This window comes from Tiliqua scincoides, chromosome 2 (assembly GCF_035046505.1).
Source record: "Tiliqua scincoides isolate rTilSci1 chromosome 2, rTilSci1.hap2, whole genome shotgun sequence".
NCBI lineage: Eukaryota > Metazoa > Chordata > Lepidosauria > Squamata > Scincidae > Tiliqua > Tiliqua scincoides.
In genome coordinates, this window is record NC_089822.1 from 88,377,579 (window position 1) to 88,399,715 (window position 22,137).

The 22,137-nt window shown below is 43.5% G+C and overlaps 1 protein-coding gene across 1 annotated transcript in view; it reads left to right on the forward strand.

The window, feature by feature from the left end:
* The window catches only part of UGCG (UDP-glucose ceramide glucosyltransferase), a 51,125-nt gene that overhangs the window by 14,293 nt on the left and 14,695 nt on the right, over positions 1-22,137 (forward strand). Inside the window, exon 2 of the mRNA XM_066615122.1 lies at positions 14,901-15,042. Coding sequence (XP_066471219.1) covers positions 14,901-15,042 — 142 coding nt within the window. The remainder of the gene's footprint in view (positions 1-14,900; positions 15,043-22,137) is intronic.

The window sequence follows — 22,137 nt, forward strand, 5'->3', positions numbered from 1 at the left end:
CCCCTATGCTATTTAACATCTACATGAAACCACTGGGAGAGGTCATCCGGGGTTTTGGAGTGGGGTGCCATTAATATGCTGATGACACCCAGCTCTATCTCTCCTTTCCTCCGGACTCCAGGGTGGCGGTTGAGGACTTGGAGCGCTGTCTGGAGACAGTGAGGATCTGGATGGGGGCTAACAAACTGAAATTAAATCCGGATAAGACAGAGGCTCTCCTGGTTCGGAAATCCTCGATGCAGGTGCTGGACTATCGGCTTGCGCTGAATGGGGTTGCACTCCCTCTGAAGGAGCAGGTCCGCAGCTTGGCGGTCCACCTGGACTCGCAGCTGCTCCTGGATTCCCAGGTGGCGGCTGTGGCAAGGGGGGCCTTCGCTCAGCTTCGGCTGGTGCGCCAGCTGCGGCCGTACTTGGATCGTGCAGACCTGGCCACGGTGATCCATGCCTCGGTGACATCGAGATTAGATTACTGTAACGCGCTCTATGTGGGGCTACCCTTGAAGACGGTTCGGAAACTGCAACTAGTGCAGAATGCGGCCCATGTGGTTACTGGAGGTAGGCGGTTCGACTCTTGTCAGTCCGCTTCTCCAGCGGCTGCACTGGCTGCCCATTCGTTTCCGGGCCCAATTCAAGGTGCTGGTATTGACCTTTAAAGCCCTATACTGCTCTGGACCAGGGTATCTTAGAGATCGCCTGCTCCTGTACAATCCGGCTCGCCCTCTCAGGTCATCAGAGAAGGCCTTTTTACAAGTGCCGCCGCTTAGGGAGGTACGTGGGGTGGCTGCAAGAAATAGGGCCTTCTCAGTAGCGGCACCAACGCTATGGAACTCCCTTCCCCTTGACTTAAGAATGGCTCCCTCTCTTGAGACCTTTCGGCAAGGCCTGCAGACCCTTCTGTTTAAACAGGCCTTCTGCGTTCTTGGCCTTTTAACATCTTTTTAACATCTTTTAATATTTTTTACAGACCTGATTCTTTTATGACTTGCTGCTGCTCTATGCTCTTTTTACCTATTTTTTTACTCTGACTGCTGTTTTTAGTATGTGTTAATATGTTTATTTGTTTTTAAATTGTTTTTAATATGTTGTAAGCCCCCTTGAGTCCCTTCGGGGAGAAAGGCGGGGTAAAAATAAAGTTATTATTATTATTATTATTAATAAAATGATTGCTATCCTAGTAATGGGAAAATAGGGTACAAGTGAGATGAGGTCACACATGTTATTTACACTTCTCTAATTGCACATCTCCATCTACTCTGGCTGCGCATAAAAAAGGTTAACAATGACATAATTAAAAATATTAAAACCACACTTAAAATCTAACAATATGAACCAGATGCGCCCATCTTGCCAATGCCTCACCTTAGATTTCTGCTTGGCCAGACAGAAATGTCTCCCTTTTTGCAAGTTAGGGGAAAAATTATTACTGCTAGAAATATTTGTATACTGCTTTTTAACAAAAAGTGGGCTGTGAAATGGAGTGGGTATTTGTGCTATAACCAGTGGCATAGCTAAGGGGTTGCAGGGGGTAGCAGTTGCACCAGGCAACAAACTGAACTTGACACTAGTGGCCAAAATTGTGAAAATCTTGATATGTATGAATAATACCATCATGTTATATATCATTGGAAAGGTAATTTAACACAGAATGCAATTAAACAGACCACATTAGAATATCTGTATTCTGTCAAAAGTTATGGTCAATTAACCCAAAAATGAAAACACAACTGCCTTAAGGAACAAAAAGTAGATTTCTTTAACTCAAAACTAACCCATGAGACCCATGTTCTGAAAACCAGTGAGATGTTATGATACAGCGTGGAACCAATGTTAATATGAGTCAGCTCTCATTTACATATATCATAATAGAGTTACTCCTGCTAACCTGTAAAGAGGCACTTTTTCAAGTGGTGCTCCTCTTGTATTTAGCAGGGGGACAATAACTGTCCCTCTTCACCACAGCACTCCAACCAATAAGGGACACACTTTTTTTATTTACTTAATAAAATTTGATTTTGAAATGGCGGGGCTACAAAACCTTCTTTGATCCCAAGTAGTAGATAGCTGCCTTAGCTATGTGGTGGCAGATCAAATGGGTAGTGAGCTGCTGGGGGGTGGAGGCAGGTTTTTCCCCAATTTGCACTTGGGGAACCCAGGCGTGATGTTACTTCTGGTTGTGACATCACTTCCAAGGCATCATTTTGAGCTCCATACTGGGCTACATGTTCTTTAGCTACACCACTGGCTATAACATAGTTTTCTTATTATCCTTTTCTTATTTAAAGGGAAGCATACTGTGAGATTTAAAATGGGGTATCATTTTGCTTATTTGTAATTATAAATTTTCTTTTAAAAATAGAAATCACCACACATTTAGTAGGGTAGATTTAAGTGAAACTTGGAACCAAAGTAGTTGATTCAACTATTTAATTGCTTAAGTATGTCTGCAGTTTCTTTTCCATCTGACTGTGTCAAAGCAAACTAAATTACTTGCTCTGTGCAAAGAAAAGTATCTGCTTTTGGTGGTTTAGAGATTATTTCCTGTTTCATCTGAATAAACATAGGTACTCCACATGAATTTTATGCCATGATTGTTGTTTTCTAGGTCACTTTTGAATGATATTTCTCAGTTGTGGTTTAGGGAAAATATGCGTTAAACAATTTCTCATACACAATCTGATTTCTTTTGTGATCCAAAATCACCTAATTGCATATATGCCATGTTTTCTGGGAGATGCGTGGACAGAGATTAATCTGGTTGGAAACATACTGAACGGTGTAGTGACTGACTGACTATGCAGCTATCAAAACTGATAGGGGATTGGTTCAATTATACCAAACCATGGTTTTAGGCTACAAAAGCAATGGCGCTAGTTCTCATGCACCTTCTTCCCCTCATGTATGGCAATTCATCCATCTTTTTCTCACTTGAGCAAAATCAGCGTTTGTCATTTGATTTGAACAGCAGAGAGGTTTCAATCAGGTTTTGCTCATCTAGCAGTGTCATTTGCTGATGAAGTGGCACCTTTTCAAAGTAATGGCACTCTCATCTTTAGCAGGGGGAAACTTTTCCTGTTCCATCCAGGAATATTGTCTTTTCCAATGGCTGTTTTCTGGTGCTTCTTGTATGTCTTTTAGATTATTGGCCCCTGTGGGATAGGGAACCACCCTCATTCTCTTGCTATAAAATACACTTTGTTGTTGAAAAGTGGTATATAAATATTCTTAATAACTCGGGAGGATTAACGTCTTTGTGGGTGTCCTGTGTGTGACTGCTGTGGTGGCAGCCACATTTCCTGGAGTATCCTGAAGCAGTTGTTGTGGGGGTACTTGATAAGTGTCCTTCCCCATAAGCAAATATCATACATATTTTAGTAACTTGAGTTTTTACGTAGCTTTGTGCTAAAACTAGCTACAGATTTGTTACCTTCTCTCATAACTGTTACTAAATAAACAGTACCTATATCATAGTGTATTTATGGTAGTGTTGGCAGATCTTCTCGTAAAAAGGAAAAATTGTTGAAAACTGTACATAAAGCTTTCTTGGACTTCATGTGCTTCATGTCCACAAGCATTCTAGCATGCATGTTGCTCTGTTCATGTCTCTCCTTTTGAGTTACTTTGAAAATAAATGTATTATAACACAAAATGAGAGATGTGAGTACTTCACTAAAGCACAACCAAAGTTTGCACAAAATACTGCCAGGCTTACTAAAGAACTTTGAGTTTGGACTGTGGTTATCATAATATGCAGAATTGTTGCAAATGTTTGGCTTTTCACTTGAGCTGTTCTGAATAGACTGCAGTAAGTCCATGTAGTGGCTTCCCATGATGTCTATGTAGTGACACAGAGTTGCTGAAGCTTTGTCAAGCATTCTGCCACTGCTGGGGGGGGGAATGCTGTACATGCAATGTGCCTTGAGGGCGGGAAGAATATCCAGTCTCTCTGCGCCTTTTCTGTTACCACTGCTAAAGCATTATCATGAAGTAAGTTTCCCTTGGTTCCTCAAAAAAAGTTTACAGATTTTTTCCTCAGTTTTTCTCTTTATTCGTTGTTAGTAGATGTTGGTTCTCTCACACACAAAAATTAAATACTATCAGTTAACCTTGTCTCAACATTTGAGTAGGGTCATTTTTTTTAAAGTCACTGCTGTGGGGCAAATTCCTATCTCCCCTTTGCTGATGGCATGATGTTTAACTCTTCCATATGGGATATAGAGCCATGTTTTGGACATCTGCATCCACTGCAAAAAGAAAAGTTCAGGTGGACAAGGAAAAATGCTAACCTTCCTCTCAAGCTGATACTCTAGAAGTCAGGTCTCACTCTTGCTGTTGTGAAGTCTGTGTCTTCTAGAACTACCCTCCTTCACTACCATTGCCAGTGGCTTCCTTGAAACAGGCAGGTCAGATGGCAAACAGATCCCTGTTGGGTTACTGTCAGGTTGTAGGCAGAATCTGCAAGGGACACAGCATCTGCTATACATTCCGTTCTAGGTGGGTGACTGGCATTGATTTTCCTAACAAAAATCTGATGCATGATTCAGAGGCTAAGTCTACAGGAGTGCTTTCTGCCCCTCCCCCCCCATACTGACACCTTGCCCTTTGGTGGCTAATGTGTCGGCACTGACAAGTCTGGTCATTGATTAGACCAGGAGTGGGCAAACATTTTGGCAGGAGGGCCACATCATCTCTCTAACACTGTGTTGAGGTCTGGGGAAAATTTACATTTCAAATTTGAATAAATTTTGCATAAATGAATACATTAGAGATGGAACATATATGAATGAATGGGTTTTACTGAGCTTATTTATAATACACATGTGATGCAGAAAAGGGGGGGTGTTAAAATAACTCCTGACACATCTAACACATCTCTTCCCATGGGAATGTACAAAACAAGAGGAACAAGCATGGGCTCTCTCCCCATCCCTGCAGGAGCATGTTTTTACTCTCTCTCTCTTCTCCCCCCCCCCCAATTCTGGCAACAAGCAGCAGTAAAGGAACACAGTCAGCCAGGGAGCTGTGGGCAGATCCCCCTCAGGGCAGGAGTTTATTTCTCCTCATTCACACACAGAAGGGAGTTGTGTGTCTGTCTGCCTCTCTTAGGCTGCAATCCTATCCACACTTTCCTGGGAATAAGCTCCATTGACTATAATGGAACTTACTTCTGAGTAAATAGGCATAGGATTGGGCTCTGTCCATCCTCACCCCAGCCAGCATCAAACAAACTTAGAAGCAGGCAGAGAGCTGCGTGTTTCCCCAAAAGCAAAAACAGGGTGCTTCCTCCCCATTCAAACATTCCACAATTTCTCCCCTGCAGCGACAGCCCCCCAACACCAAGCACTCACAGCCCAATTGATCCACACTTTCCTGGGAGTAAGCCCCACTAACTCTGTGGCACTTACTGCTGAGTAGACATGCTCTCCAGCAGCATTCAAACATCCCCCCACTTCTCCCTTGCAGCGCCCGCCTCTGACCCCACACACACTCAAGCAGCACAACCAGACCCACAGCTTCTCTCTCCATGCCCGACCCCTCCACCCCCTCCAAGCCAGACTCAAGCAGGACAATCAGGCCTAGGGCTTCTCACCCCCATCCAATGCCTGGACTCAGCTGCAGCCTCCCCAATCTAATGGGAGTGTTGGACCGGCAGGGCTTCTGCAGAGCTCTCCTGTGAGGGCTGGGTAGGGCAGCCTTTCCCTTGCTAACGCTGATGCTACAAGAGAAGCGAGGGCTCCCACAAGTCTCCAGCAGGCTGGAGGCCACAAATGGCCCATGGGGCGGGGTTTAGGCAGCCCTGGATTAGACTATGGAACAATCTTGTGGAACAATCTTGTTCATTGCCTAGATCGGTTTCAAAGACTCATTGCTGGGTTTTCCCCCTAAATGTGTGGTTTTCAAACTCTCAGGGAGTTTGAAACCCACAGTAGGTCTTTGCGGGGGCAGGGGGGAGGCAGCAGGGGCATGGGGAAAGCAGCAACGTGATCCCATGGATCGCGTCGCTCAGGGGGCTGCAGGGACTGGGGTGCACCCTGCAGTCCCTGCAGCAGCCGTCCCCGGGTGCGGGCAGCCATGCACGAGAGCCTGCAGGGCTCCCTAGGTCAGGGAAAGTGAGAGTGGAGCGATTGCGCTCTGCCTCCGCTAAACCAGTGTCTGTTCTATTATCTACAGCAGGGGTGTCAAAATAAAGCCTGCAGATCACACATAGCCCATGGAAGCTCTTTATCTGGCCTGCATAATTGGTCCCTACAAGTGTTGCCCTTTCAGTAGTGCTGCTTCTGCTAAGGCTCTGGGAGGGAAAGACAGAAGGCGACAAGGAATGCTATGGGGGAAGGAGCAGACCAAGGTGAAGGAAAGAGATGCTGCTGAGATACAGGCAGAGGCCAATTGTCACACGGGCTGCTGTTCAGCAGTACTGTGTCTGCTGGCGTATCATTTTGGAGACCACCTGTCAGCTACTGAGCTGCCAAGTGACACCTTGGCAGAAGCAGCGCTGCTAAAAGGGCAGCCCAAGTGGTAATTGAACTTTCCCCTACCTTGAGAATATGATCATGATTTGTACATTTTCTCTTCTGTCACTTGCAACCAAGTTTCTGTGTGAGAACAAATGTTTTTTTTCTGGCCATCATCTGCTTAATGATGTCACTTCTGGCCCTCAGCAGGCTCTATGAATGCTTTTCAGACCATTAACTGGTTCTGCCCTAAGGAGTGTGAATGAAAGCTTGCCAAAAACTTACTTTCCTGCCCTATCAGCACAGCACCCCCTGCACCCCCTAAATTAGCTCTGATGGGGAAACCTTCACAATAGGTCTGTATCTGGTATCTAGTGCTGCAGAGTTGAGAAGAGAGCACCTTCTGTTCAGATGACAGTTCAAATATAGCCCAATGAATATTGACACAGTATAAAATACAATGAAATAACTCACAATAAAATGTCCGTAACATTAGTCATCATACTATGCACTAACAACCAGTGGTTATTCACATTGATAAATGTTAATTAAAAGTGTAAAAAATATTATTTATCAATAACTATGACTACATACAAACACTCAAAACAAGTATGAATAGTTTTTAAAGACTTTAAAATACATTTTTCTGAAATGAGTTTCTACAGGGAACTGAGAAATATTCTTGGAAAGGTGACTTGGCAGAGACACTGCTGGGTCTGTAGAGTGAGATAATGTAAATAACTTTAGGCAGTCTATAGAAAGGGGGTGGAGCAAAACTATAAATGTAAAGCACTCTTAATTGTATATGCTGTCTGTTCAGTAGTTTCCCATCCACCCTCTGACAGTGATGTTCTAGTTAATATTTTAAGTAAGATTCAATACTTGTTTTATGATACAATTGAAAGCTGTAGCCATCTAATGTGACAACTCCCAAAATTTTGTTGAGCTTGTTTTAGAAGTTTACTGGCCTCTGTGGTTACTGTTTAAATACTGAGCCAGCTCTCCATAGCAACTTGTACTCTTATCAGTGCTTTTTTTGTGTAAAAAAAAAAGTGCAGGAACTCACAACTTGTTAATCTTTTATTTATTTATTTTTAAACCATTTTTTTTGGAGAAATAAGTAATAAGATTCAACTAGACAACACGTGATTAACACGTACAGAAAGGATAACAAAGGCATTCAATAGTATTGAATAGATATATTAAAAATAAAATATTGAAATGAATGGGGACCTACCTGAAATTGGCTCATGACCCACCTAGTGGGTCCCGACCCTTAGTTGGCAACCTTCAGTCTCGAAAGACTATGGTATCGCGCTCTGAATCGTGGTTCTGGCACAGCGTCTAGTGGGTCCGGTCACACAGTTTGAGAAACACTGTTCTAATGTAAAATGCACTAAAATACACTGTGCCTACAGTTATCAAGTTAACCACTCTTTGCTATTGGCAAAAAATAGTTCAGGACGATCTTTAATCTATATCAAAGACTTTCAAAACTGAGGGTCAGAAAAACATTTTATCAAAATTTATGGTGGCTTTTTTATGAATTTGGGTTGCTGATTCCAAAAATGGCCATAGCATAGGCTTCCTCATGAGGAAGCTCTTTGAACCGTTTGCTAACGAGACTATGCCTTATTTCCAAAACTAGAAATGATAGGGGAAAACTGATGCCATTTTTGGAATCAGTACCCCAGTGCACCCCAGTGCAGAATCACACTAGGATTCACGTCACATGGTGCGGGAGGCCTGTGCGTCACCCCATGCCGTGGGCAGGGCAGCACCCCAGGTGGTGGGCGTGGTGATGTACCATCGCCCTGCCCCCACTGGTTTTATTGGCTGTATCTTTTGTTAGAACACATATTTCAATGTGGTTTATTTCATTGCATTCTGCATGAAATTACACATAGATTAATATAAAACATGATGGTATTGTTCCTCCAAATTCTGATTTTAGTGATTTTGAAAACTTGTAGAGTCACACACACACACCCCCCTGTGCAGTGGTGGGATTGAGCCGGTTCGCCCCGGTTCTATAGTACCGCCTCCTAGTTCACCTCTTGGTTCGGAGAACCGGTTGTTGGCTGGGGAGCGCACGCGCAGCTATGACCCTCCTGCGACTGCGCGGAGAATGCAGGAGAGGGCACGAACGGCCAGCCTGCAGCCTCGTTGATGAGGAGCAGTTCAGCTGCTCGCCACGCGCCTCTCCTCCCCGGCTAGGCTCAGCACTCCCGGTGAGTCGGGGGCCCGGGAGGAAGAGGAGGGCGCTGGAGCCCAAAGAGCCCCCGCCGCCATGTGTCCCTACCCGCTAACAAGGGAAACAGGAGCAGTTGCCTGCCCTGCGCTTGTCCTCCCCGGCTGAGCTAGCTGGCTCAGCTTTCCTGGTGGGTCGGGGGTGCAGGAGGAAGAGGGGGACGCTGGAGCCACTCCCACTCAAAGAGCCCCTGCTGCCTGCGAGGGCGAGCCCCCCCTGCTGCCATGGGTCCCCTCCCGCTAATGAGGGCAACAGGAGCAGTCAGCGTGCAGCCTCGCTGACTAGGAGCAGTTCAGCTGCCCGTCCATTGCCCTGAGGATTGCAGCCCCAGCAGAGTTTGCCACACTTTCCTGGGAGTAAGCCCCTTTGAACACAATGGAACTTACCTCTATGTAGGCACTGAGCACAATCCTAACCAGGTCTACTCAGAAGTAACTCCTATTTTGTTCAATGAGGCTTACTCCCAGGAAAGTGTGGATAGGATCGCAGCCTCAGTGACGAAGATGAGATGCTTCCTTCTTCACATTCTGATTGACAGTGGCTGCAATCACTGCCACACTTTCCTAGGAGTAAGCCCCATTGAATACAGTGGGACTTACCTCTGAGTAGACACTGTCAGTCAGAAGGCGAAGAAGGAAGCATCTCATCTTCGTCACTGAGGCTGCGATCCTATCCACACTTTCCTGGGAGTAAGCCCCATTGAACACAATGGGGCTTACTTCTGAGTAGACATGCCTAGCATTGCATTGTCAGTCTGGAGGAGAATGAAACGCAGCCCGGGACTTCCAAGGGGCACCTCCTCCTTCCAGCTCCAGGCTGTAGAAGTTTTTGGAGCTCCCCCTCCACCTTTGATCCAGTCAAGAGGGTCAGTCTCCCAGTGTCTCACCCCACCAGTGGCTCTCCCCAGAAGACTTTTTGCCCCTAAGAGACATCAAACCCCCCCCCCCAATCTCTCACACAGGAAGGGACTGAAGATCGCTTATGTCTCCCTGGCACACTTCTCCAGCTTGGATGGGCTCAAGGTCCCCAGTGAGAGGAGCCAAGGGAAGACTTGCCTTCCCCTGTGAAGTGCAGGTGCAGCTCCACGCCTCCTGCTGCTGCTGCCCAGAGCAGATGGGTTGCCAACCCCTGGAGTAAGCTAATTACTGGGCTGGGGCACCTTCCTTATGAGGAAAGGCTATTTGGGCCTCTTCAGCCTAGAAAAGAGGCGCCTGAGGGGGGACGTGATTGAGACATACAAAATTATGCAGGGGATGGACAGAGACAGAGTGGATAGAGAGATGCTCTTTACACTCGCACAAAACACCAGAACCAGGGGACATCCACTAAAATTGAGTGTTGGGAGGGTTAGGACAGACAAAAGGAAATATGTCTTTACTCAGCATGTGGTTGGTCTGTGGAACTCCTTGCCACAGGATGTGGTGATGGCCTAGATGCCACCTGGCCTAGATGCTTTTAAAAGGGGATTGGACAAATTTCGAAAGTCCATCACAGGTTACAAGCCATGACATGTATGGTGCAACCTCCTGATTTTAAAAATGGGCTACGTCAGAATGCCAGATGCAAGGGAGGACACCTGGATGAGGTTTCTTGTTATCTGGTGTGTTCCCTGGGGCATTTGGTGGGCTGCTGTGAGATACAGGAAGCTGGACTAGATAGGCCTATGGCCTGATCCAGTGGGGCTGTTCTTATGCAGCCCTGACCCCCTCTCCCATGCAACCCTGATCCCCTCCCCTATTTTAACAGTAATTATTGCCTACTCTTTATTCTATAATTTCAGGGAACAAATGTTCCCTGCCCCCCACCACAGGATGCAGTGCATGCCCTATTGGTACAGCTGCACTGGAAAATTGGATTGGTACAGTGCACTGGAAAATTGGATAGAATTAGGTCCTAAGTCCTCTTAACTGTAACTTTCTAGCACCAAGTCCTGGAGGTTTCCTTGTGACAACAAAATGTTTGTTCCCTTACCTCGGGGCTGCATTGGCTCTGGAAAGTTGGATAACCCTTAGGCTGCAATCCTACTCACACCTGGGAAGCAAGCCCAATTGACTATAGAATGTGATTTGCTCCTGTGTAGGCTTGCATAGGATTGGACTGCTATTCCCGGTGTGCTGAGGATGGTACAGTTAGCATTGCTCCTTCTCTCGAAGAAAAGTTCCTTTAGGTTATTCTCCCTCCCCCCATGCAAGTGAAATGCCAGGCTGACTAGAAATTGAAGATTTTTTGAACAAGTTTGCAAATTGGGTTTAGGTCTTATCACCTAATGAAAAAGAACTGGAGAAGCACTGGGAAGAACTTGTGATCAGGGTGAACCTCAAAACCTGCAAGGCTTGTTACATGTGCTGTTAATTTTCATTTTTGGGCTGGGTTGTGGGTGCTGGGCACCTATACAGCTGCAACACTTTCGAAGGACTGTGGTGGGGAGGTTCTGCCTCACCTGCCTCCCCACCCACTGCAGGCCCCTGCTTTGCACCCCCTGGTCAGTAGCAACCCTCAAACTTGTGGGAGACTCGCCACTAGAGTAGACCAAAGTGATGGGTATCTGCTGTTGCCTGTCGGAAAGCAACCTAGAAAAATAGTCCCCTCATAGTACCTTTTTGCTCATTAGTGAAACTGTCCTTCAAGGCTGCCATTCTCTCTCAAACCCTGGAAGTCAACAACTCCCCTTGAACTTGTTGGGCTTCTGAGTAGACGTGCATTGGATTGCAGAGTTGGAAGTTGGAGGGGGAAGCTTTAGAGTTCACTGGAATTCTTTTTGGGGCTGGGTGGTAAAAGCAATAGAGCAGCATTTCTCAACCAGTAGTACTCATACCACCAGTGGTACTTGAGGTGGTGCCCAGTGGTACTCATGGCAGGACCCCCCCCCAGACCTCCACTGCCTGGCAGTGAGACCAGCAATACGATGCAACAAACAGTGGTAGGAGGCTCAGTTCTGCTTTTCTTGCACTCAAAAAAGCCTTCCCATCTACCCTGGGAGCCCAATCCTATGCATGTCTACTCAGAAGTAAGTTCCATTATAGTCAATAGGACTTACTACCAGGAAAAAGTGGATAGGATTGTAGCTTGAGCCTCTCTCTTACCGTGGTTTGTTGCATCATGTCTGGCCTCTTAGCATGGAAATAACTGGTGATAAAGTCTTTCCAGTTACTTCCAGTTGTACTTCCCAGAGGTGGGCCATGCAAAATGGTACAGCGGGCAAGAGGCAGATGCTGAGGAATGCTGTAATAGAACAAAAAAGAAGGGGAGATATAAAGATGTTACTATGCTGTTGTTGCTTTTGGTTGATGATGAGGTGTCAGACTATGTGCTCAGTGCACTTTTGCTGACCAGATGTTCACCACTAAAAGTGAACCAGATCCTTGAGAGGATTGACTGCTCTGGTAAAAATCACCAAGTTCCCACTGAGAAGGAAGGTGGCCCAGCTCAAAGCCCAGTGCAGCAAGTTGGTTTGTGCAGATGTGAAGGTGCTATGCTGCTGTGGTGTCTCCAGAGGTTGGTAACCTGGAGCCCTGGCAGTTCCCACCTCCTCTTCTTGGTGCCTTCCTGATTTCATTATACAACTGCCTTGAGAATTCAAGAAAAAATGTCCATTTGAAGTGTGCATGTCAGCCGCATGTTTATCCTCCTTGGAAACTAGTGGCCAGAGGCCTGTAAGTATGACTGTAGAGGACAGAATTGCAGCCTTGCAATTTGGATTTAGACATTGGGTTACAGTAACTTGGTTAAAGTTACAGTGCAATCCTATGACTGTCTACTCAGAAGTAAGTCCCATTATGTTCAATGGGACTTACTCCCAGGAAAGTGTGTACTGTACAGTATAGGAGTGCAGCTGTAGTCTTTCAACTTCCTTTGCAGCAGACAATTGAAGCTGAGTTGCTCATTAGGACATAGAACCTGTTGTTAATTTATTTGAATCCCACCACTGCCCCTGTTTCAGCTTACTAACAACTTATGGCAGCAGTTCTCAAACTTTTAGCACCTTGTTTTGCCAGATTACAAGGCCAAGCTCTGCCTGGAGAATTATGCCCACTTTAAGCAAATTAGCTCCCCTTCTTTCCCCCAACAAATGACCCTGGTTCTGCCCTGCAGTCCTGCTGGACTCCAGGGTAGCTCGCCTGTTCAACCTGCAAAGATCCTCTCTCCTGCCAGCAGCCTCCCACCACTACAGCAGACCATTGGTCCTCCACAGGTCTTAGGCACAGCAGCCACACTTCAAACTCCAGTGTCTCCAGCAGTCTGTTCCAGCAGTCTCCAAAGTCCATTTACCAATCAGTCAACCAGCAGTCCATTAGCCATCAATTCCTTAGTCCGTTAATCTAGTCTCCCCTGCCTCAAGCTTTCCTCCTTCTGCTGCCCACAAACCCTTCCTGCCTCAGGTGCTCCTTATATCCCTGAGGGCCCTATTGCCTTCAAGTGCCTGCAGCTGTGCAGCACACTCCCTGGAAGCCCAGGCCTTACCCTTAAAGGGGCCACTGCTGACACCACAGCCTACCACCTTTCCTGATCTCCTTTCCTGATTCCAATACACACTGGGACCCACTTTTTAGAATGACAATCTGTCCAGGACCCACTAGAAGTGATGTCATAGCCAGAAGTGACATCATCAAGCAAATTAAAATAAATAATTATAAATAATTAAAAGAAATAATTAAGGGGGACCTAGTCCTGTTCCACCAAGTGAATCTACTCTGAAGTAAGTCCTATTGTGGTCAATGGGGCTTACTCTCAGGAAAGCGTGGGTAGGATTGCAGCCTGTGAGCCCAATCCTATGCATGTCTACTCTGAAGTAAATCCCAGAGTGGTCAATGGAGCTTACTCTGTAGTCTGCCTGCAATAACAACCGCCCAAAAAGAATCAGTGAGATTTCCATCTCTCCCCAGTGCCTAGTTTAAAGTTCTTCTATTTCAGGCATATCAAGATAAAGACCCTCCTGGCTTTGTAAATGCAAAATAGAAAACTTTCCCCTGACCACCTGAAGCCTCTTTTTTGTCCTTTTTAGTGGGGGGCAGGGAAGAGGCTGCCTTCTGGAGTATCTCCAGCTCCATGGGATCGGGACCATTCTGGTGTCCTCACATTCCCCTTTGCCTGGTCTGACCAACAGCCAAGGCACGTCTGCCTACTCATGAGTAAACACAACATGAGGCTGCTTCACTTTCCATAGGGCTCCATAGACTGCAGCTGGGAGGGAGGCAGGGACCTCCTTCTCCCTTCTGTGTTTTTGGGGGCTGCATTCATTGGATCAGGACCATTCTGACATCCTTGGAGTCCTCTCAGCTGCCATTTCCGACGGACTACTAGCGAGTAAAAGCGGCCACGTGGCTTTGTTTCTGGCTCAGGCTCGCAGCTGGGAGGGATGGGTGTTTTTGGGAGGCTGCATTCATTGGATTGGGCCCATTCTGGTGTCGTTGGATTCTTCTCAGCCTACCCTTTCCGACTGACTATGGCAAGTACGCCTACTTGCGAGTAAACGCACGCTACAGCTCACTTTCACTTTCCATAGAGCTCCATTCATTTTTTCCTGGGGGGGGGACTGCATAAAAAAGGTGCCGGAACACAGTTCCAGTGCATTCTGTTAGAAAAAAGCCCTGCTTATAATGCTATAAACAAATTCCTTTTTGTTTGTATTAAAGATAGAGATGCTAGATCAACAATCACATGATTAGTTTCTTCAGTGTTGCCAATTAATGATTCCCATTCCCCAAAACAACATTATGCCAAGAGCTTTACAAATTTTATGTCATGGAAAGACAAACAAGAACAGGATACTACAGTACTCATAGTTTTACTGAGCCATTGCAACTGGAAAGTGAAAGCTTCCTTCAGCACCTATTGATCCTCTGGCTTGTGGGCAGCCAGGGAAAGAGGGCCTAGACTTAATCTATGCTTCCATTTGTCTCCCAATCAGATTAATGCTGTGAGGGTCTTCTGTGTGACATACAGTCTATTGAGGGAATAGGCCAACACTGTTCCTTCCCAGCCCATACATCCATTTTTTCCCTTGTGTAGCAATGTACTTTACCTCATCTAGACATCTTATTCAGATGCGCAAAGCTGGACCTGCTTGCTGATCACTTTTACTTGAGCCAGCTAAAGGAAAATTAATTATAATTAAATCCTAAATCAAAGTGAAATGTTGAATATGAATGTTTAAATTACTACAGTTTTAAAATTTCCTAAATGACATTTTTGTTTTTCAGGCGTCTACGCCTCAACAAGAAAGCAACTGATAAACAGCCATATAGCAAGCTTCCAGGTGTTTCACTTTTGAAGCCCTTAAAGGGTGTTGATCCAAACCTCATCAACAATTTGGAAACCTTCTTTGAGTTGGATTATCCAAAAGTATGTATTTATCTTTTGTATGTATGCATCCTTTAAAAAATGTATTTAAATTTGCCTTTTTGGTTTCTCTCTTGCCCCACAGAATGTTGTAACAGTGTCTGATATTTCAGAGGATATGTATTTTGACTTCTAGAAAATTGAGTGTGTTAACTGTGGAAGCAGTTATAATAATCATACTTAAATATCTTCATTGCTTGTCAGCCTTCTGAGTTTCTCAGAATTGTTTCTGAGTACAATTCAAAGTATTGATTTTAACCTGTAAAGCCCTATAGCATATTGGGACCCAAGTGTTTAAAGGACCACCTGCTCCCAACATATATTTGCCTGAATATTTAGATGGTCTTCAGAGCCCTTCTCCAGGTCCCTTTGCAACCTGCAGTGAGATTGATGTGACTGAAGAAAGGCTCTTTGTTACCTTGTTTCTGGAATTGTCTCTAGAGAGGCTTGCCTAGCACAAGTCCTTTTTTTTTTGTCTTGCTGGTACCAGGCAAAGACTTCAATTTACTCTGGCCTTCACATTGGCCTTTATGTGTGGGATATGAGCTTAAATAAGTTTCAAAATGGGTTACACCTATGCAGAAATCCCCTGATAAATTTCTTGCAGAAACTTGTTAGGTTTTCCTTGAAAATTCTCAGATATTTCACTTTAGGATAAACTTTGAGTTCAAAAACTGATAGTAAATTATTCTTGTGTAGTAACAGTAGCTGTATTCTCTTGACTTAAAATGCATCTCCTATTTACAGGTGTGTGCCACTAAACAACAATGGGGATAAGTTCCCTCTCCCTGTTGTTATGCAATTAAGTCATTAAGTGAACATTCAGTCCAATCTATTGCCTTTGTTGTGTAAACAGAAACTTCCTGCCAGACACTCAGCTGGCTGCACAGGCTACTGGAGATTGCCTCTTTGCATTAAGAGCAAAGACACTCTGCTGCAGGCTATGGGAGACAGGATTGCCTCATTAAGAGCATCTTTATAGTGCTTTGACCACCATCATATATGGTCTGTCATTAAGCAAATGGTTAAGCAGATCTTTAAGCAGTCTGTCAGTTAAGCAAATGGTTGTCAAGTGATGCACACCTGTACTTTTGTTACTTTGGTACAAGCATAATTTTCTGGAAAGACCTTCTTCATGAGCACCATTGGAAATGAATAGGTGTGCTACAAGACTGCTGAATTTCATTTCTGTGGGATTACCAAAATGCCCAGTGGCTTCTAGTGTGCTACCATACATACCCAGAGGCATATGTACTAACTGCACAGGCCACAGCAAAGACTCAATCTGAAACAGATGCAAAAGGAATGCAGTTTATTGGAGGGTTAAATTTACAATTCAGAGGGGTTCAGAAGGCATATTAAAAATCACATCAATGCAAAAACAGTTGTTTGTGGTGCCACTCAATCGGGTTGTTGGTGGTGGTGGTGGAATGTAACTGCATGGAAATTAACAGAGTCCTTGACCTTGGACATATGTAAAGTCTGATTCTTCTCAGCAACCTCCCACTTAATATGAACAAAACAAGCTCCAGCAAAAATAACCCCAATTCAATTATCGTGTTGGGCTCATATTCCACCGTATCATACTGGTAGCCAATATCTCTAGATGGGGGTAGGATCCTAGATCTTTTTTTTTTTTTTTTAAAGGGTGTGATAAATTGGTTAAGGGAAATTGTACTGAAGTGAGCCTGGAGGAAAAATCTCCACCCAAATTTAGTACAAATAAATTGAGCTAAAACAAGGAAAAGATATAAAAGGAGAAGTTCAAATGAACTGGAGACTTGAGGCAAAAAGCCACAGTCCTGGAGTTCTCAGACAAAAGGCCAAGGATCCAAAGGAAAGAGTGCTGTACAGTGATCCAAGCAGGCACTGAGGAGGCTTAGGTAGAGTGTGGGCTGCCATGGCAGGGTGAAGGGAAAACTTGTGTGAGTGGGGGTGGTGGTTCAGTATGCCAGTTATACCTTCCAGAACAAAAGAATATAAAAGGATTCTGGGGCTGAATTATTTGAATGACTATGATAAGGGAGTCTTTGGCTCCAGCAAAGGACTTGATTGAGGCAAGAAGCAATTTTCTAATCTAACAAAGTACCCCGATTTGACTTGCATGGCCAAAAGGTATTTTACTTATTCAGGGGCTCTCCAGTTTCCTCAGACTGGTCAGGTTGGTTCAAGCCACACCAGTGATAGCCAAATTCAGTCAGAGAATCTCTTATACTTAATTGGATTTTGGATGGAGAGGTGCTTATCTTGAGAGAAAAAAAATAAGACATTTGCACTGTAGGCAAGGATTCTTTTTCTCAGAGTTACTTGGTTTAGGGGCACTTCTGGCTTCCAGGCTTGACTAGATTTTGGCAAATTGGGGTAGGTCCATGTCTATGGGCTAATTCACATTTCAAGTAAAGGATGTAGGGTGACATTTGTTGGATGACCAGACATGTCTTTTTATTTTAATAAGGCAGCTCAATGGCGTCGCTAATGATTGTGTTGCCTCGTGCCAAGCTCAAAATGTTGCCACAGAAGTGATGTCACAACCAGAAGTGACATCACACCCTGGCTTTTTAAAAAGTGAAAATTGGGAGGAACCCACCTCCTCTCCCCAGCAGCTCACCACCCACTTGCTCTTCTGCCTCCCCCAGTCAGTGGCAAAGCTAAGGCATCTATCTGCTATCTGGGGTCAAAGAAGATTTTGTAGCTCCCCCCACATGATAAAATCAAATTTAATTAAGTAAATAAATAAAAAGTGATTGGTTCCATGCTTTATCATAATAACATCTCATTGGCACTCAGAACAATCAGTCTTATAGGTCAGTTTGGAGTTAAGTAAATCCACTTTTTGTTCCACAAGACAATTGTGTTTTCATTTTCTGGTTAATTGGCCATAACGTTTGATAGAATACAGAAATTCCAGTGCAGTTTGTTTCATTACATTCTGCATTAAATTACCTTTCCAATGATATATAACATGATGGTATTATTCATACATACCAAAATTTTCACAATTTTGGTCACTACTGTCAAGCTCAGCTTGTTGTCCCCCTAAAGCTTGATGCCTGATGCAACTGCTACCCCCTGCACCCCCTTAGCTACGCCACTGAGGTAACTCAAATTGTAGATGAATCCCATATAGATACTGAAGATGATTTTGTAGACCTTCTGAGTACATGTTGATTCCACTTTGCTGTATAGATTTTCAACCCTGCCAACTAGCTTGGCTGCTGAATGCAGCATGTTAATCAAGGGCTGTGACTCACAACTATAGTTTTATTATGTCTTCACTGATCCTGCCCTATATGAATTATACCCACTGAGAATTTCCCTGAACTTTTAAAGCTCTGTAGAAGATTACATCCTTCCTGGAATTTAAGTAATACCTCACCATCCCTAATTCATCATCTGTGCTACAGTTGTCTTTTCTTGTTTCCAAGTTGAAATTCCTTGTTCTCTGTGCTTCTCCTCCCCCCACCACCTTGTTTTACTCCCAATTATATTCCTCTTGGTGTTCCTTTTATATTAAACTTACAAGTGTTTACCTTTTTTTTCTAAGAAGGAAAAAAGTTATACTATCATGAAGAACTAGTTGAATAGGTATAACATGAAAAGTCCTAAATGAAGCCACGTCAGCCTGTTTTGTAGCCACAGTTTAACTTTACACAAAACATAGCATTTTCTTTGTAGATGTCCATGGCTAGCCTATTGTTGATGCTACATAAACATTAAAAAGGTTGAACTGGCGATAACTGGCGTGGATAACACAGGCCTATCAAAACAAAAACTATTTTTAGATGCCAAAGGCATTTGAACCAATTTAGGATATTTTTGGGGTGCTTAGTCCAAAAATGGCATTGGTTTTGCCCTTTTGGTTCTAGTTTTGGGGCTACAGCATAGACCAGTGGTTCTCAAACATTTTACCACTGGAAAGTGACATCATCAAACAAGAAAATTTTTAATGTGCCCCATATGACAAATAAAATCAATTAAGTAAAGTTTACTGTAAATTTAAGTTTAAAGATTTATTTCAAATAAAGAAGAACCCTCCTAACCCTCCTAAGCAGTTGCTGATCTGTTTAAAAAATTTCCCAAACATCCCAAAGGCTGCAATCCTATTCATACTTACGCAGGAGGAAGCCCCATTGACTGTCATTTTAAAGGTATATGCATAGTAACCTATTAAAAGTACAGGTCTGTAACATTTTCCCAAATGCAATCACATGCCATGGTAGCATCAAGTCTAAATTTAACATTTAAAATAAAATACACGTTGAAATGAATGGGAACCCATCTGAAATTGACTTGCGACCCACCTAGTGGGTCTGACCCACAATTTGAAAAACACTGGAGACACCTTATATGCTGATTCAAGCCACTTCCTCATGACTATAACCTATTTCCTGACAGGACAGGACAATTAACACACATTCCACTGTATAATAATTTATCTTGCTATTGAGGCCCGAGAGGCTTTTTGACACCTCTGGGAGACCTGAGGCCTGGAGAAACCTGAGGGTCTCTCCGGGCCTCAGAAAGCCTCCCGGGTGCAAGCAGAAGGCACTTCGGTAGCATCCGGAGGTCCTCTGTGGCCAAACCTGCGAATTTGATTATCCATGGGTTTTAATATCTGCAGGGGTGGGTCTGGTTACGGATCCCCTGTGGAAAAAGGCCAACTGTCTTTCAAATGCATTTCTAAATGCTACTCAATAGCAAGAGAAATTACGCATTGTACAGTGGAATGTGTGTTAATTGTCATGTCTTTCTGTCATGTCAGGAAATAGGTTAAAGTTATCTGAGTTGTTTTTATCTTCCTGCTGAAACTGTCAGTGCTCAACTACAGATTTACGTAAAGCTGTACTTCATGTGACTTACTGAACTTGGCTCTGTTTCTGATGGAAAAAAGAGGGACTCTATTTTTCCACCCTGTATCAAGGGACTATTCAAGTGGCAATAGATTAATTAAAACCTCTTGATTCATCCCTGGGTGGGTATGTGTGGTTGAGTGATACGGTTAAAGAAAGGAGAAGTTTAAAAACAAAACAAAAAAGCTTGGGGTTCACACTTCAAAATGATGATGTAGACTGTTAATTACAATATTGGCCCCATTGCTAGGTATTGTATAATATATGGCTCTGATTCTTTTGTTTGTGACTTCAAACCTAATTCACTTTTTAAAGTAAAATTCTTTAGTCAGTGCAACATCTGTCAACAATATTATTGTTAGCCAGAAATCTTTAAAATTAATTGCCTCTAAACCTATCATTCCACTCACTATACAGGTTGAGTCTCATTATTCCCGAGGGCTCGGTTCCCAGATCTCATTTTTGGATGGCAAAAATTACATTGAAGGAAATCCATTTAAAAAAACAATACCCCTTTGCTAGGCAATTGCTAGCCTTGCTGACCTTTGTGATGTAAGACAGTCATTAGGCAGACAGTCTCTCTCCAGGTGCTTAGAAAGACTTCACTCTGAGCCAGCGACCCCTCCCTTCACCAGTGCAAAGTGATTACACAGGCCAACAAACATTTTGCTTCCTTAAACGTTACACCAATTCCTGGGTATATTTGGGGTGTCAATTCCAAAAATGGCATCCATTTTGCCCTAACATGTCTAGTTTTGGAGATGTAGTATAGCCTCTTCAGTGAATGGTTCAAGCAGCTTCCTCATGAGGAAGCTGCTTGAACCATTCAGTAAAGAAGCTATGTCGTGTCTCCAAAACTAGACGTGATAGGGAAAAACGGATGCCATTTTTGGAAGCGGCACCCCAAATTCATATCAAACCACCATAAAGTTTGGGAAAAACCTTTCTGACCCTCAATTTTGTAGGCCTCTGTTATCTTTCTTTCATGTGCTCAGGGGAAAGTGGGGTTTTTTGCCTTGGAGTGAAGCTATTCTAAGTGCCTGGAGAGAGAAAGGATTGTCAACTGGCTGCCCTCTCTCACATTAACTAGGCGATTGTTAAATGACTTTTTCTCTTTAATTTAAAGGGCTCTTCTCCTTGCATTGAGATAAAACCACGGGTGAAAAATCCATGGATAATTAGATCATACCTAATTAGATCATATTTGGATCATATCTACTTTGTAGGAACAGAAGGGCTGCTTTGCTTGTGCAAAGACTCTTTTCATTAGTACAACTCTTGTCCACAAAGGCATTACTATGAATGAAGCAATATGTTTGGATTCAACTCTATTTTGTCTCTGCAAAATTAATATTTGTAAAAAACTTACAGCATATCCTGTATTTAAAACATGTGTTTATCTACCACATTATTGTTCCATTTCAGGAAATAATATTTTGTTGGGAGGTTTTTTTTGAGAGGTAGGTAGGTATGTGTATGTGTGTGTGTGTGTGTGTGTGTGTGTGAGAGAGAGAGAGAGAGAGAGAGAAACTAGTACTTTGGCTGAGAAGGTAGCATGCATATGATTTTTGCATTGAAATAACTGTGTCAACCCCATTTTGTTTGTGTAGGTTTAGTCATATCTGGGATATACCGAGAGGTGTTTGTTTTTGTTAAAAAACAAAACACTGCATTTTGGTATTTAAGATATTTTTCAGAAATTCAAATAGATTACTTTTCCCGTTAGAAATAATACTATGGCTGCATCTGTTCACACTATATCACCTACCTAGTGATATAGGTAGGTGTTGACACTATACCTGTTGACACTATATTGCCTACGTAGTATACTTTTAGTGTTTCATGCTCTTATTTGTATTAAATTTTAATAAAAACACACAACATCGCTTTCTACCTTTTTCATTTTTTAAATCACAAAATCTGTGGAAAAATAAAACTATTTTCAAACCCCCGTAGTTATACCTGTCAACTGCATGCTGTTCCTTTTTGTTCAGTACTAAAAGCAGTGAATGAATTCCATTGGTCTGGAAAAGGGTGGAGTAGTTGAATCAACACTCCTAAGTGACTGAGAATCTGTGAAATAGGATATGAGCTGAGGAGGAAAGGGAGCTGTTATCAGTGTATTTCTGGAACAGATGGCTTCTTAGACTTTATTTGAATGTCATTACTCCAGGCTTTCTATAGTGAAGCATTTATGGAAAACAGATGTATGTGACTTGATCAAATCTTTTTTAAATAGATGTTGATA